At 33.7% G+C, this 13,301-nt stretch overlaps 1 protein-coding gene across 1 annotated transcript in view; it reads right to left on the bottom strand.

Annotated features, from left to right (window-relative positions):
* LOC150102384 (sperm-specific sodium:proton exchanger-like) overlaps nt 1–11,293 on the bottom strand; it is a 44,824-nt gene extending 33,531 nt beyond the window's left edge. The window contains exons 1-2 of the mRNA XM_090399688.1: nt 11,067–11,293; nt 2,300–2,554 (exon numbers count right to left, since the gene is read on the bottom strand). Coding sequence (XP_090255814.1) covers nt 2,300–2,554; nt 11,067–11,184 — 373 coding nt within the window. The 5' untranslated portion in view covers nt 11,185–11,293. The remainder of the gene's footprint in view (nt 1–2,299; nt 2,555–11,066) is intronic.
* Nucleotides 11,294–13,301: the final 2,008 nt, after the last annotated feature.

The raw sequence follows: 13,301 nt of genomic DNA, 5'->3' as shown, positions 1-13,301 counted from the left end.
CATCCCCGCACTAATGTGTCTCTGATAAACCTAAAATACTCCATTTCAGTCTTTTTAAATTTTCTTGGACTAATTACAGTTTTCCAGGTCGGTATAATGATCTTATGTTGAGGGTGGCTACGTGTTTCACGTCCTTGACTGACCACATTGCTGATTTCTCGCCTACTCTATGTGGTCTTTGAGTAGGCGCGTCGGCTGTCCCGTACGCAGTAGCATTATCTGTTTGTAGACTTTCTCCGGCTCATGGAAGTTACTGGCATAATAATGTAGCTAGCTTGCCATGCTTCTGCTACATCATTTGGTCCACGGCTCTTTATTCTGTATTCAGAGCAACCCATTTGGGTTTCCTCCCATCCCCCAAGCTTTGGTTATTATAAAAGATATTTATTTTAAAAATAGTTCTATCTACTCTGACTTCACTGAAACTGAGCAGTTTATGTAAGATTTATGTTGTAAGAAAGAATTGTATCTTCTATATAAAAAAAGGAACATAAACAAGAACTTAAAGTTGTATGTAGAAATGAGTAGACAACTTAAAAAAAACCTCATTGGCAGTTACTGTTTTTAGAAAATTTGCTTTTTTTTCAATTAAAATGTTGAAGGTTTGAAATTAGTTAAAATAATATTTTTATTTGACTTTTTTTTTAAATTTCCTTAAGTTGGAAAGATTAGGGTTTGAATCCCTAAACGCAGGGCCGTTGTTAGGGTATATGGCACTCCTGGGAAAGCACTATTTTGCCGTCCCTTAAAGAAAATATGTAAAATTAAAAACACAAAAACGGTGTCTTTATAGTTGTGATGAAGTTTTCCCAATTTTTGCCACCCTTGAAACATGCCGCTTCTAGACATTCTTAGTTGGTTAGTGGATTACGACGGCCCTCTGATACGGAAGTTGAAAGGGTTTTTTTTTTTTTATCTCTCAAACAGACTAACTAGTTAGAAGAGCACGCATCTTATGAGCAAAATACATTCCTGAACATTTCGGCCCTTTCGATTCCCTTAAGGTCTTGGAAATCACCGAAGAATATTATTATCTGCTGTTACGTAGTAAACATAATAAATAAAGTAATATAAATAGAAAAATAATTAATATAATTTACGTAATCATAAGCTTTTAGTCTACAAAAGGAATTTATATCAAAAGAGTTAAAGCTAGTATGTATTTTGAAACTGAAATTTGAAGTGTGTATATATATCCAACCGTATTATCCTCCAGTTACTTCTTAAGTGAGGAAGGGAAATAACTTTAGTAGAAGTTATCATTAGCGATTTAAAAATGATCAAGGTTAAAATCGTTGAAAAACAAAACTGACAGTTGACAGAACACGTCGGCATTATAAAAGTACACGATGGATAAGACTGGAACTAGAAAGTAAGCCATGACACGATAGATAAGCTGTAAGTAAGCAGGAAATAAACGACTAGAAAATAAAAAGGAATCAATTAGATCAACCATGTCTAGGAAATGTATGGTTGAGGTAGCAATGGAGTAATCATTTAAAAAAATAAATTAAAAAAAAAACTTTTAGCGGGAAGTTAGTTGACAATGAATGATGACGGTTTGACCGCAAGGAATTTCAATGGCTCAGTTGTTTACATTCATCACAACGGATTAGATCGTTAAAAATAGCACCCTCTGTGATGTGGGTCATCAGCCTTGATACATCAAATTAGGTAATGTGGTGTTGCATTCAATGTGGAATTCTACGAATGATTCGAAGAATGCAAGATATTATTCTCCTAGTCGAATATTGATTAGTATTTCAACAAAGATTTGATCTACCAGTTGAAAACGAAGCAACATATATAAATCATTTGTGCATTAAATATTCTTGTTTATTTCGTTACGTATAGTAGATTATAAGGTAATAATTTGCTATACGTATTGTAAATTCACCAGGTGGCATTGCAGTCCACTAATATTACAGTGTGAATGCAAATAATACTTTAAATAACTTTAATTTTTAATTATCTATTGTTATTTATTTACTTATTTTTATTATTTATTTTTATTATTTGTGTTTTATTATTTATTTTTATTATTTGTGTTTTATTATTTATTTTTATTATTTATATTGCATATTTTAAGTTCTTTTTATTTTATTATTATTATTATTATTTTATTTATTTTGTATTTTAATGAACACGTAACAAGGATATGTACGAAAACTACAGATATTATTCTTACCTAAACATGCTGTAAATTGAAAATCTTATAAAATCAGAACCTTTATGAATAAACGTATTATATTGAAACGAAGGATAGGCAGATATTAACTGACATAAACATTTTACTTACATAAACCTGGAATGGCCAACACTGTGCACTGAAGAAATACCTTTGTTAGAGTATGTGCATCCATGGCGAAAGCCGATTCGAATATCAGTATGGGTAGAAACACATGCAAGATTAACTGCGGATGCATTCTAGCGAGGATTGTATATGCTTTTACTGAAGGAATTTTGGAAGATATTAGGCCAACTAAAGCACCACATATGAGCAGGATGACAGTGTACGGAAGTCGTATCTTTTTCAGTTGAAATCTTATCAAAGCTAGGGGGAAAATACAGTGAAAATATTTATTAGCCTTCTAATAACAGTTTTCAATTTTTTTGATATTTAATGTTTTTAAATAATTGATATGAGAACGTATTGCTTGATTTGTTGTTTTACAAAAGATTATTTCAATATTGAAGTCTGTAAATGCTTGTTGTGTAATGAATGCGACGCACACCGGTGATTGAATCAACTGGTTAGTCTCGAACCAGTCTTTTTTTTTTACGAAAACGTAATTATCAATATAAATTATTACAGCCATACATGAAAATCATTATAGTAACGTGTGCATAGATAATTGTTTCAAAATGTATTCATCAAAAATGAAAAAAAAAATTAATTAATTAAGGTAAACTTTTTTAGCTATTTTTTAAAAATTTAGCTAAACACGTACATATTAACTAAAAAGTTATCTAAATTAACTAAAACTTCATTTCTGGGAATTAACGAAGCCAGAGATTTGTGGTTGACAGGGAATTGAAGCTTAACAGCCATATTTAAAGAAACTGGCAAAACAGCACAGCAGATTACTTGAATTCTTTGTCCTTTATAAAGCTTTGATACGGCCTCATTTGGACTACTGTGCTTAGATTTCGTCGCCTGGGTTTCTTGGGGATGTTGAAGTGGTGGAGATAATTCAGACGTCGGTGATCAAAATCGTTTCAGGATAGATTGATGGTTAGTTACCAAAATTGACAGATAGAAGAGAGGGGGATATGATAAAAAAAATATACGATGCTAAAGACGTTTTATAGAATGGATGCAGGGTAAAGTTTTTAATTATAGCAAGACAGGACATCGTCGAAAATTGAGTAAGAGTGTAGTTAATAAGGACCCGATTTTTTTTTTTTTTTTTTTTTTTTTTTTTGCTACGAGGAGTGAATGAGTGGAGGATCGCTTGAAGTGATTTCGAGTGTATTGTGTGTGTTGAGGGGGGACATTTTAACTCTTGATAGGTGTGAATAATGATTAGTTTGGGCCTTGATGAGTTTTTGGGCTCTATAGAGATGTCCGATTATTATTATTATTATTATTATTATTATTATTATTATTATTATTATTAAAATTTTAGCTTAATTTATATACTTATATTTACGTATCACACACACACACACATAGACGCAGCGCTTAAAAATACTCTTTTGTGCTTTTCTCATTCTCAATAGATTAATGTAGCCAATTAAGAAATAAATATAGTATATGATAACATATAAGGTGACTAGACGTATAAGACAACCCCCCCCCCCAAAAAAAAATCTCTTTTCAAAATGTTTGTTTTGCGTTTTGTGGTCTTATACTTGCTGTATAAGAACACCACAAATTTTACGCTTACTGCTGTTCGCTTCCTACACACATTATGTTAATTAATATCTGTATAGCAATCACCTCAAGGTATTTTATTTATTGTAATTTATGAACAATGTCTCCCATTACAAGACGATTGGTCAAATTATTTATACCGGTCTTCGATTTCGTCTATCTATTGCAATCATGTAATCACCAGTAAGGTCTCATTAGAATTTAAATGAAAAAAACCACATGCTTGCTCGACTGAATACATGTATTAAATACAAATATCTATACAAAATATATTAATATGCTAATTCACCCAATATAAATGTTTTCTATCGCCGAATTCACTTGCTCAAATTTTACATACATCCGAAGTATAAGGTGACAATTGGTTTCAGCTTTTTATTTTTTCTTTTTCAAAGTCTGCTGTACTGAAACCAAAAGAATAATGCTACATACACAAAATATGGTTTATCAGAACAGCTGATGGAAGATTTTTTAAAAAATAAAAAAATAATAATAATAATCTCGCTTGCAAAAAGGTTGAAATTTATAGTACCCTACTGCTATGGGTGGGGCGACAGTTAGATGTATCGAATGGAAACACTGCTCTAAATTAAACAAGGAGGCGCACAACAGATGATAAACTTTCTTTTTGTTAAGACGTCACGAGTAAATTTCCACCGCTCTCATCTTATCTGGAAAGGATTTAAGTAAGAAATCCGTGTCAAGGTGGAATACGAACTCAGCTTGTTGGAAAAAAACGGGGGCATTTACCCTTAACTGCATAGAGACTACTGATGTAAATAACTTCCAACATTGTCTTAATTGACAACTCCTGATATTCAGTTCTTTATATTGTCTGTGGAATGAGATTGAAGAACAGATTAGCACACAGCAGTCATTCCCTATTTCAACCGTTCAGCTAGTCGCTGCTTTAAAGGAATGCTTTTTTTTTTTTAATTATAAATTAGTGAACAATCTTTCGAAAAAGGTTGCGGCTGTTATAAAGCAAAGATGGGAGTTTGGTTTCTCTCTCTTAATACTCGTGATCTTAATTTGCGTCTCCAAACAAAGAAAGAGTATACACATATTGCTAGCTTATGAACCAAAACCAGGAATGCAGGCTAAACAAAAGAGAACGACTAACTGAATACCATATTCACTGTTCAGATCCAATATATGTTAATGTCACAAAGTTTACGGAGACTGATGCTGCCTTGCAGAAGAAAACAAATCGAAAATATAGCGAGATACATTGATACGATATTCACTCTCAATCCACATACTACAATGCCATCCCTAGTCTTCTACAGAAAAGAAATCAGAAAATTCTCAAAAACATGAAAAAGCATCTTGTCTTGATAGTATCTCCCTATTGTGCTCCAGAACTAACCATATTGTTTCCTCCTCACTCTTTCTTACTCAAATGGCATCTACTCTACTGCTTGGAACAACCCTACATTTAGCCCATTCTGAAAAAGAGTGAGAAAGATCATCAACAGCAAACTTCTCTACCACCTAGAAACAGTCGATCAAATTAGTGACCGGCAGTATGGATTTCGCCACTCTCGATCCACTGCTAATCTATCCTTCACTATACCCACTTTTGGATTCAAATCACGGAAAGGTCGAGAAACTCACGTTTAGAAACAAGCATTTGATCGAGTCTGGTATAAAGGCCAGTTAAGTATCCCATAATCTGCCTTCGCATATTGAGGTAGGCGGTTTCCTCTACTTAGATGACCCCACCAAATGCAGGAGTATCCCAAGACTCTACTTTTACCCACTATCTTCTTTCTTTCTGTATATACATGATCTGATCTCATTGATTTCAGGTCCTATCCATACGACAAATATGAAGCGTACTGTGATAAGTTACACTTCCTTCCTCTTTACCATATAGTGCCCAATTATTAGAAGCATTAACATCAACCATAATCAATGCCCTAAAATCTGATCTCTTGACATATTTCAGTAGGACAAGGACAATCTTATAGACTTAAGTGTTACCAAAATTCATCCTAGTTTCTTGCAAGAACGATCTTACGGAACTTACTCTAAATAATACCCAGGTAACCAAACATATCCCTTCTTGGGTTGACATACACCTCCAGCTTTTTCTTGCACAAACACATCTGCACCCACCAAAAAACGTGTACTTTTTCGCTCAAGGCACTACTTTTCATCTGTGCAACTGCTGACATTGTAAAATTTCCAATCCGTCCAACCATGAAATACTGCTCATACATTTTTTGGTGGTGCACTTAAATCCTCTCTATGACTGCGTTATGTATTCAGAAGAGGACAATAGGACTAATTGATGATCTCTCTCTCTCTCTCTCTCATTCCAATCCCTCCCTCATGAACGTTAAATTTCTGCCTTATATTTGTTATTCAGGTACTTTCATAGATAATGCTCTGCTGATTTAGCCCCTGTCCTTCCTCCGTTTCTTCCAAAAAGCTGTAACAACAAGAGCAGCTGTTATGTCAATACCCATTTACGAAACAGCCACAAACTTACTGAACCAACTCCTCTTTCATTCCATTTACCTCTCTTCTCTGCAACAGCTTCCATCGCTCTGTCTTCAGCAAAAACACGTCATCAGATTCCTCCTTTGTTCCTATCCTCTACCGTCCCCCCCCCCTCTGTTCTATGTCACTCTCAGTAGGAGTTGCCTTTCTTTCTTTCACTAATGTATCCAATTGAATGCTGGTCTACGCTATCGATAACTTTTACCCTAAACCAATTTACGACATAAGGACTTTTCTACGGAAGGTGAGCTAACCGGTCTCTGACAAAGATTTTCCTCTCCATAACTTAATGTTTTCATCAGAAAAGCACATGCAATTTGCAGACATAATGCACCTTAGTTGGTTTGGTTGCAAAGACCTGATTTCGAACCCTGTCTTGGACTTGAAAAATCTTCAAAAGTACTTTTTAACTTAAAACGTTAGCCAGTCTCATAAGCGACAGCTTCCCCCCACCCCACCCCACTCTCCCAAAAACTGTTTTTTCCATCACGCCAGGGAAACAAATCCACTCAATTCACAGACATAACGCATTGACCTAAAACTATGACATCTGTAGTGGTGTATTTAATAGATGAAATTATTGTGTAGCCATAGGCATTGGAACTAATTACACGATGTTCCCAAGAATGAAGTGTAGCTAGGGTTATGGAGAGAGATATCTCCAAAATGTAAAATTTTCTTGTCTGGTTTTACACATGTGAGTATTTGCAGTACTACGCTACCTATAAAAAAATTTGAATTTCGTAAAAACCTTCGTAAAAAAGTCGCTGGTATAATGGCCACATGATGATAGCTAATATAAAAAAAGTATTAAACCTAAAAAAAACTCGAATAATTTCGTTGCATACAGATACATTTCGTCAGGAGCGTTCTTATAAGAGTAAATAGCTGGAGATGTATCACAGTAAACAATAACAAATAATGCAATGAATGAAAATTAAAATAAATAATGAACGTGTGAAAGCAAGTGTATAGCTGGTATTGTCACGTTCTACAACGTGATGCGTATCATAGACAAGATCTGCAAATGTGAATTTTTAATTAATGAAGACCAAACTTGGTGCAGGATGATAACTTGATGTCATCATCCTGCACCAAGGAATTTTTGGGTATGACCGCATAGTATTTCAGAAGCTTCTTTTAATTTCCTCACAGAACATCTATCTTCAATATACAACACTTTTTTTCCAGAATACCAGATGACCTTCATTACTATGTAAAGAAAAATCGGATTTATGTTTTTTCCTACCACTTTAAAAAAAAAAAAAATACTCTGGCATGTGGATTTCTTCGGAACTTCTGGTTTAACCATCCTAGAAAATGTCGCAGGAAAACAATGGATCTTAATGATCTAGTTTTTTGAGTGGTGATCAGGAGATTTTGGAGGCTTTAAGAATCTGGCGATATCGTACAGTGGAGGGAAAGCCATCTTTATCTCATAACTTTAAGGAAACAGAAAAATTCCATGTAAGGAAGGATGACTGCACCTTTGAACTTTTTAGTTATCGATACCTTGGTGAATTCGAAATCTTGCTTATCGCCTTGTTCCTATATCCATTAAGGGAAAATGTATGGATGAGGAAATTAAGTTCTTTGTATTTATTTCTTCCTTTCATGCTGGAGATATACACTTTGTTCCTTTGAGTCTAGAATATTCCTATTCTCTGCAAGGTGTGGTAGTGAGAAGAGGCATGTTGGGATCTGCCATTGTTAGTAGATTTTTTATACTGAATAAGTAAACTATTGTCTTTGGACACTTCTAGGAGAATGTCAAGGAAAGGTGATGTTCTGTTTTCACGTCCAAGAGTAAATTTTATACTGGAGTGTGGGCTGTTAAGATAGCTTTTGAACCGCTTCCAATACGTTGTTTGAACCTAGTGAGATGATGAAATCTGATGAAAACTTAAAGTAAGTATATATATAGAAAGTTTTTTTTTACCTTGGGTATAATATATATTAAAGATACCAAGCTATTTTAAATATAAACCTCGTTTTTTTTACCCCATTTCCCAAGTAAGCAAACAGACAAGTCAGTCAAGTTTGCGCCTGCAAGTGTTGCAAGTCTAGCTGACCCTGCACCTAGTGCAAGTCAAGGCAACTCGTGGTAAAGGGAGTATAAGCTTTGATCACTAGTCTTAATATTTACCTCTATCTCTCATCCTGAGATTTTTATTTAATAAGGTCAAAGCACCTTATGGTAACTTGTTTTGGTAAAATATTTATAAGCTCTGTATTACTTAAAACTTAGTATTTCTTAGCTTGGCTCCCACTGACGAGACCTCAATAAAGGTCGAAACCGGTCTGGGTAGTGGCCCATGCCTTTAATACATAGCATCATACATCTCCTCCAGGAGACGTGCTTTGAATTAATGGTAAATATTAAGAATAGTGATCAGAGCTTATACTCCCTTTATCACGAGTTGCCTGACTTGCACTAAGTGCAGAGTCAGCTAGACTTGCAGTAACACTTGCAGGTGCAAACTTGACTGACTATATATATATATATATATATATATATATATATATACACACACACACACCAGAATAGGCGAATAATAGTTAAGCATGCTAGAAGGTATGATGATTTTTATCACTATTTCTTTCGTTGCTCAATGAAGTCTAAGCTGTTTTAGATGACTAGTTCTACTTTTTCTGTTTGTTGCCACCACAAATAATATATATTTGGGCAGATTGTAGATGGGTGAATCTCTGGCATCTACAATGGAACTCAAAGGTACCGCTAGTTTATGAATATTACGAGTTAGATTACAATAGAGTTACTTATTCGATGTACAGAGAAAACACAACACTGGTAGATTCCACCATGCTTCTCACCGCCATGCATTTCAGAAGGCAGAATTAATCAAAAGACTATGCAACAGAGCCTACGACATCTCTAACAAATAGAAAAAAAAGAGAAAGTAAAAGAAAGAACTTCGTTACTTCACCCAGTGATAATCAATATTTTGCAAACCTAACCCAAGATATCGACTAATAAGACTTCAAAGGAGCACTCACCTTACATCTACAATGTTGATGAACAAAATTTCTCAGTTTCATCATGAGATAAAGGTCCCTTTCACTATACAAGATCTCCTGAATCTTACAGCCTCTGACATCTCATCCTACCCAAGAAGACAAGCGTCTACAAAATCCACTGTTTGTGAGGCATTGCTATGCTGGTAAAACGGTATGTTCAGGAGAAATCCGCATGTCAGAGCATTTTTAAGATGCGAAAAAAAAGCCAAGGTAGCTTTTCACACTGCCAATGAAGATCATTCGATAGTTTGACCAAAAAGAGAAATATCGTATGTTGAACATTACTGTTTTGTTACTAAATTTAAAGAAGCTTCTGAAATGCTATGCACTCATACTCAATGCAGTAACAACCATCCCATTATTCTGCACCAAGTTTGGTTTTCATGCATCAAAAATCTCACATTTCAATCCTTGGCTATGACATGCATTCAATGCGTAATTTAATTTTCATCGAGTGTATTCTTTCGTTGACGTCTCTAGCTGTTTAATACTTTTGTAATATAAGCATGCTCCTGACTAAATGCATCCCGTTAGCGCAGAAAATTAATACTCAAGTTGAATATTTCCAAATTTCTTAGCAATGGCTTCCAAAATTCAGAGTAACTGAAAATACACCATGGCTTGAATTACATTTATTGAATCAATTTCTTTAGAAAAAATTTATGCGAGCATTTGCAATTCTACTTTGATTAATAGTTCCTAAATATTGTACGTATTAGCTTTGAATAATCAGGTAGAATCACACTGAATAACAAAAAAAAAAAAAAAAAAAAAACGAAATAAATATAAATAATTAATGATCTGTAGCTATGAAAATCCTCTTAGATATCGGTTAATCGTATAGCGTGTAAAAGGATTGCATTAAATAAATACTTTTATATAGAAACCTTCCATTCTATCACTGTAACTTTGGCAATTCGAAGTAGTGCGTCTTTTTTTTTTTTTTACCGTTTTTTTTTTTTTCCTGCCAACACAAATCTAATCCAAATTTATTCTCATGATCAAAACTAGAAAGCAGACTTTAAATTGACAGATGAATAATTATTTCAGTCGAATAAGCTGTATTAGATCGCATTAAAATAATAATACAATGACTTTACTGGAAGGCAAATACTTGAAAAATACACAACCAGTACGTCATGAGTCTTATATGCTATTCATATTTTATCTTGTTTTTTCATAATCTTTAAATAAAAAAAAAAAAAAACTATGTTTAGGAGGGTTGTTTTTATGTGACTTGGAACATACTATTCATATCACATAATTTGTTTTTGACCATTCTTTCAAGAAATTTTATTCTGATAGTGTGAACGTAACTGTTCATTTACTAAATTGTGTTAAATAAAATAAAGCAAAAAGCTTGATCTCCAGGTTTCCCTTAAGTCTAAGCTTATAATTATGGTTGTTTGGTATTAGGGCTGAAGCAGCTAAGGCTATGAGGCCAATTAGGCCTAAACATATCGGTAGTGCTTTAAGAATTTTTTGTTGTTATTCTTTGAAATGGCAAACATATGCTGTCAGATTTATAAGTATTTTCCATGTACTTTCTGAAGTATCGATTTTTTTAAAAACCTGAATTAATACTTTAATAAAAAGGTATCTTTTCTCAAACAACGTATTCCAGTGAAAACTATATTCTTACCACCAGTCGCTGTGATAACCGCTAAAGAAAGAATAATATTTGCGATTTCGAAGGCTTCCCAGTCTTCATCGTCTGTCACAGATTCGGTAGTATTATCTTCGGTAAAATTTAAATCCATGATGCTGATGATCCCAATCCAAACAGAGCGTCACACATTCCCAGCTCCTTTGAGCTTCGTTTGGTGTCCTTGTGAGCGCGATGACGAAGACAAAAAGGGCAAAGATGTGTGTAGATATCACAGAAGTTAGTTTTGAAATGGGGTCACAAAGATGCTACTATCTCGTAGTAGCTTTTGCAATCCTTAAGTCGTATAAAAGGGTTGTTTCGTTTTGTTCTTACGACTCTCGAAAGATTTACAAGCAAAGATAAATGGGTAATGGTGTTGCGACTATCTGTTAAACAGAAATTTCAAGCTGAAATAATCCAGAAAATCACAATCTACTAATAATCATAACAATGATAATAAAATATTGGATCAACATCTGTAATGCATGGTTTAAGTGTGAAATTGTAAATAATTTTGAGTGGAAGAAGTGGTATCATTGTGAATGATAAGTTTGGAAAGCGATTTATACGAAGAACTTGATATTTAAATAAATGTTAAACTAAAGTGCGCTTATAATGCAACAGACTAATAACATATTTACAAAATGTCAGATACCAATTCCATGTATAGAAATTACTATAATGACAGTTCCTTGCTATTCAGAAGAGCAGCTCTTGCTTTCCTGTCATATGATTTTGTATTCTTGCAGAGCCCTGAATGATAATCAATAATCGGGAACAAAAAAAAGGCTCATAGAAAGCAAAAAAGGATGGGGTTTAGAAAGTACAACAAAGAATGGCAGCAGTCATGTAGAACTGGAAGATATCATGGTATGCTTCACTCCAGCCTCTGAACTTTTTTTCCTTCTAGTAATGGATCTAAATGAATCACCGTTCTCCTTAAGAAATGAATACTCTGAAACACGAAATATTTTTGAATAGTTAAATATCAAAAAAGAATCTTGTGTGTTTGCTTCTCCAAATTATAACACAAATTAAAAATTCGAAAGAAATATAATTAAAAAACTAAAGCCTTCATAAACTATTAATATGAAAACCAAAAAAAAAGTATTGTTCAACAGCCTTTTAATATTTCGTTCTATACATACAAAACCATAGTTTAAATCTGATCAAAAATCAGTCACAAAATATTGGTTTTACCATACCATAATAAACCTGATATGTTCCTATATTTAAATCGAGTAAACACTCAAAGTTTTATCATGATTCGAAGTGCATTTTCTACATGCCAAAACTCATTTCACCGCAAAATTCCTTCACAGTACAAGGCGCCCGTCTCTATCCTCATCACCTTCCGAATATTAGTCGTGCTCTGCGTGTGTCTCGTAGGACAGTGACAAGATTTTCCCCTTTAGTCGTCTAACCGCCGTAAGTTCCACTCCGTCTAGAACGCCAGGAAAGTATACAAGGAAACCACAAGGTAGGCAAACCGAGTAAACACATGCAATTAGACATTAGACATAATACAGTAGCCTTACAGCTTTAGTTGCTTCCGCTATAATTCAAACTAACTCAACCTTTTCGTATGCCAATGTTTGGAGCCAGGGCCGTTTCTACATTTTGCGGGACCGGGCCCTGTGCGAAATGGAAAAACGGGGCCCCTGAAAGTTAGTAACTTTTATGGAAATTTTAAATGGATATCTTGTTAGTTAATTAATTAAATCAAATATGAAAAATATTTATGCACATAAATAAACAAGTATGCTCTTTAGCATCAATTTAAGTAAAGGGGAAAAAATTAGTTAAAAAATAAATGTGTTTGTATGTACATGATACGTTATTTTATTATGTAAGCACACATTATCATATAAATACCAGAACAATGATTTATTTAATAATATAAATAATAATATAAAATATGAAAAAAATATCAATATTTACTATAGAGAATGAAATATATGTATAACAACTTATAAGATTTAAAAGAAATCTTAATATATTAAATTTTATTTAACCTAATGCGCTTATCAATAAAATCATTTATAAAGCTATCAAAATTCAAATTTTTTGCAATTTCATGCTCTATAGATATTATTGCCAGGGACGACAAACGTTCTTGAGACATAGAAGATCGCAAATAGGTTTTTATTCATTTTAATTTGGAAAATTACCTTTCTGCTGATGCGACCGTAACTGGACTGGTCAATAATATTTTAAATGTCGTAGTAA

The sequence above is a fragment of the Typopeltis vanoorti genome, chromosome 10, assembly GCF_054136105.1.
Source record: "Typopeltis vanoorti isolate ZY-2024b chromosome 10, IOZ_Tvanoo_1.0, whole genome shotgun sequence".
NCBI lineage: Eukaryota > Metazoa > Arthropoda > Arachnida > Uropygi > Thelyphonidae > Typopeltis > Typopeltis vanoorti.
The sequence above is the reverse complement of the archived record's forward strand: the minus strand, read 5'-3'. Positions and strand labels throughout refer to the sequence as shown.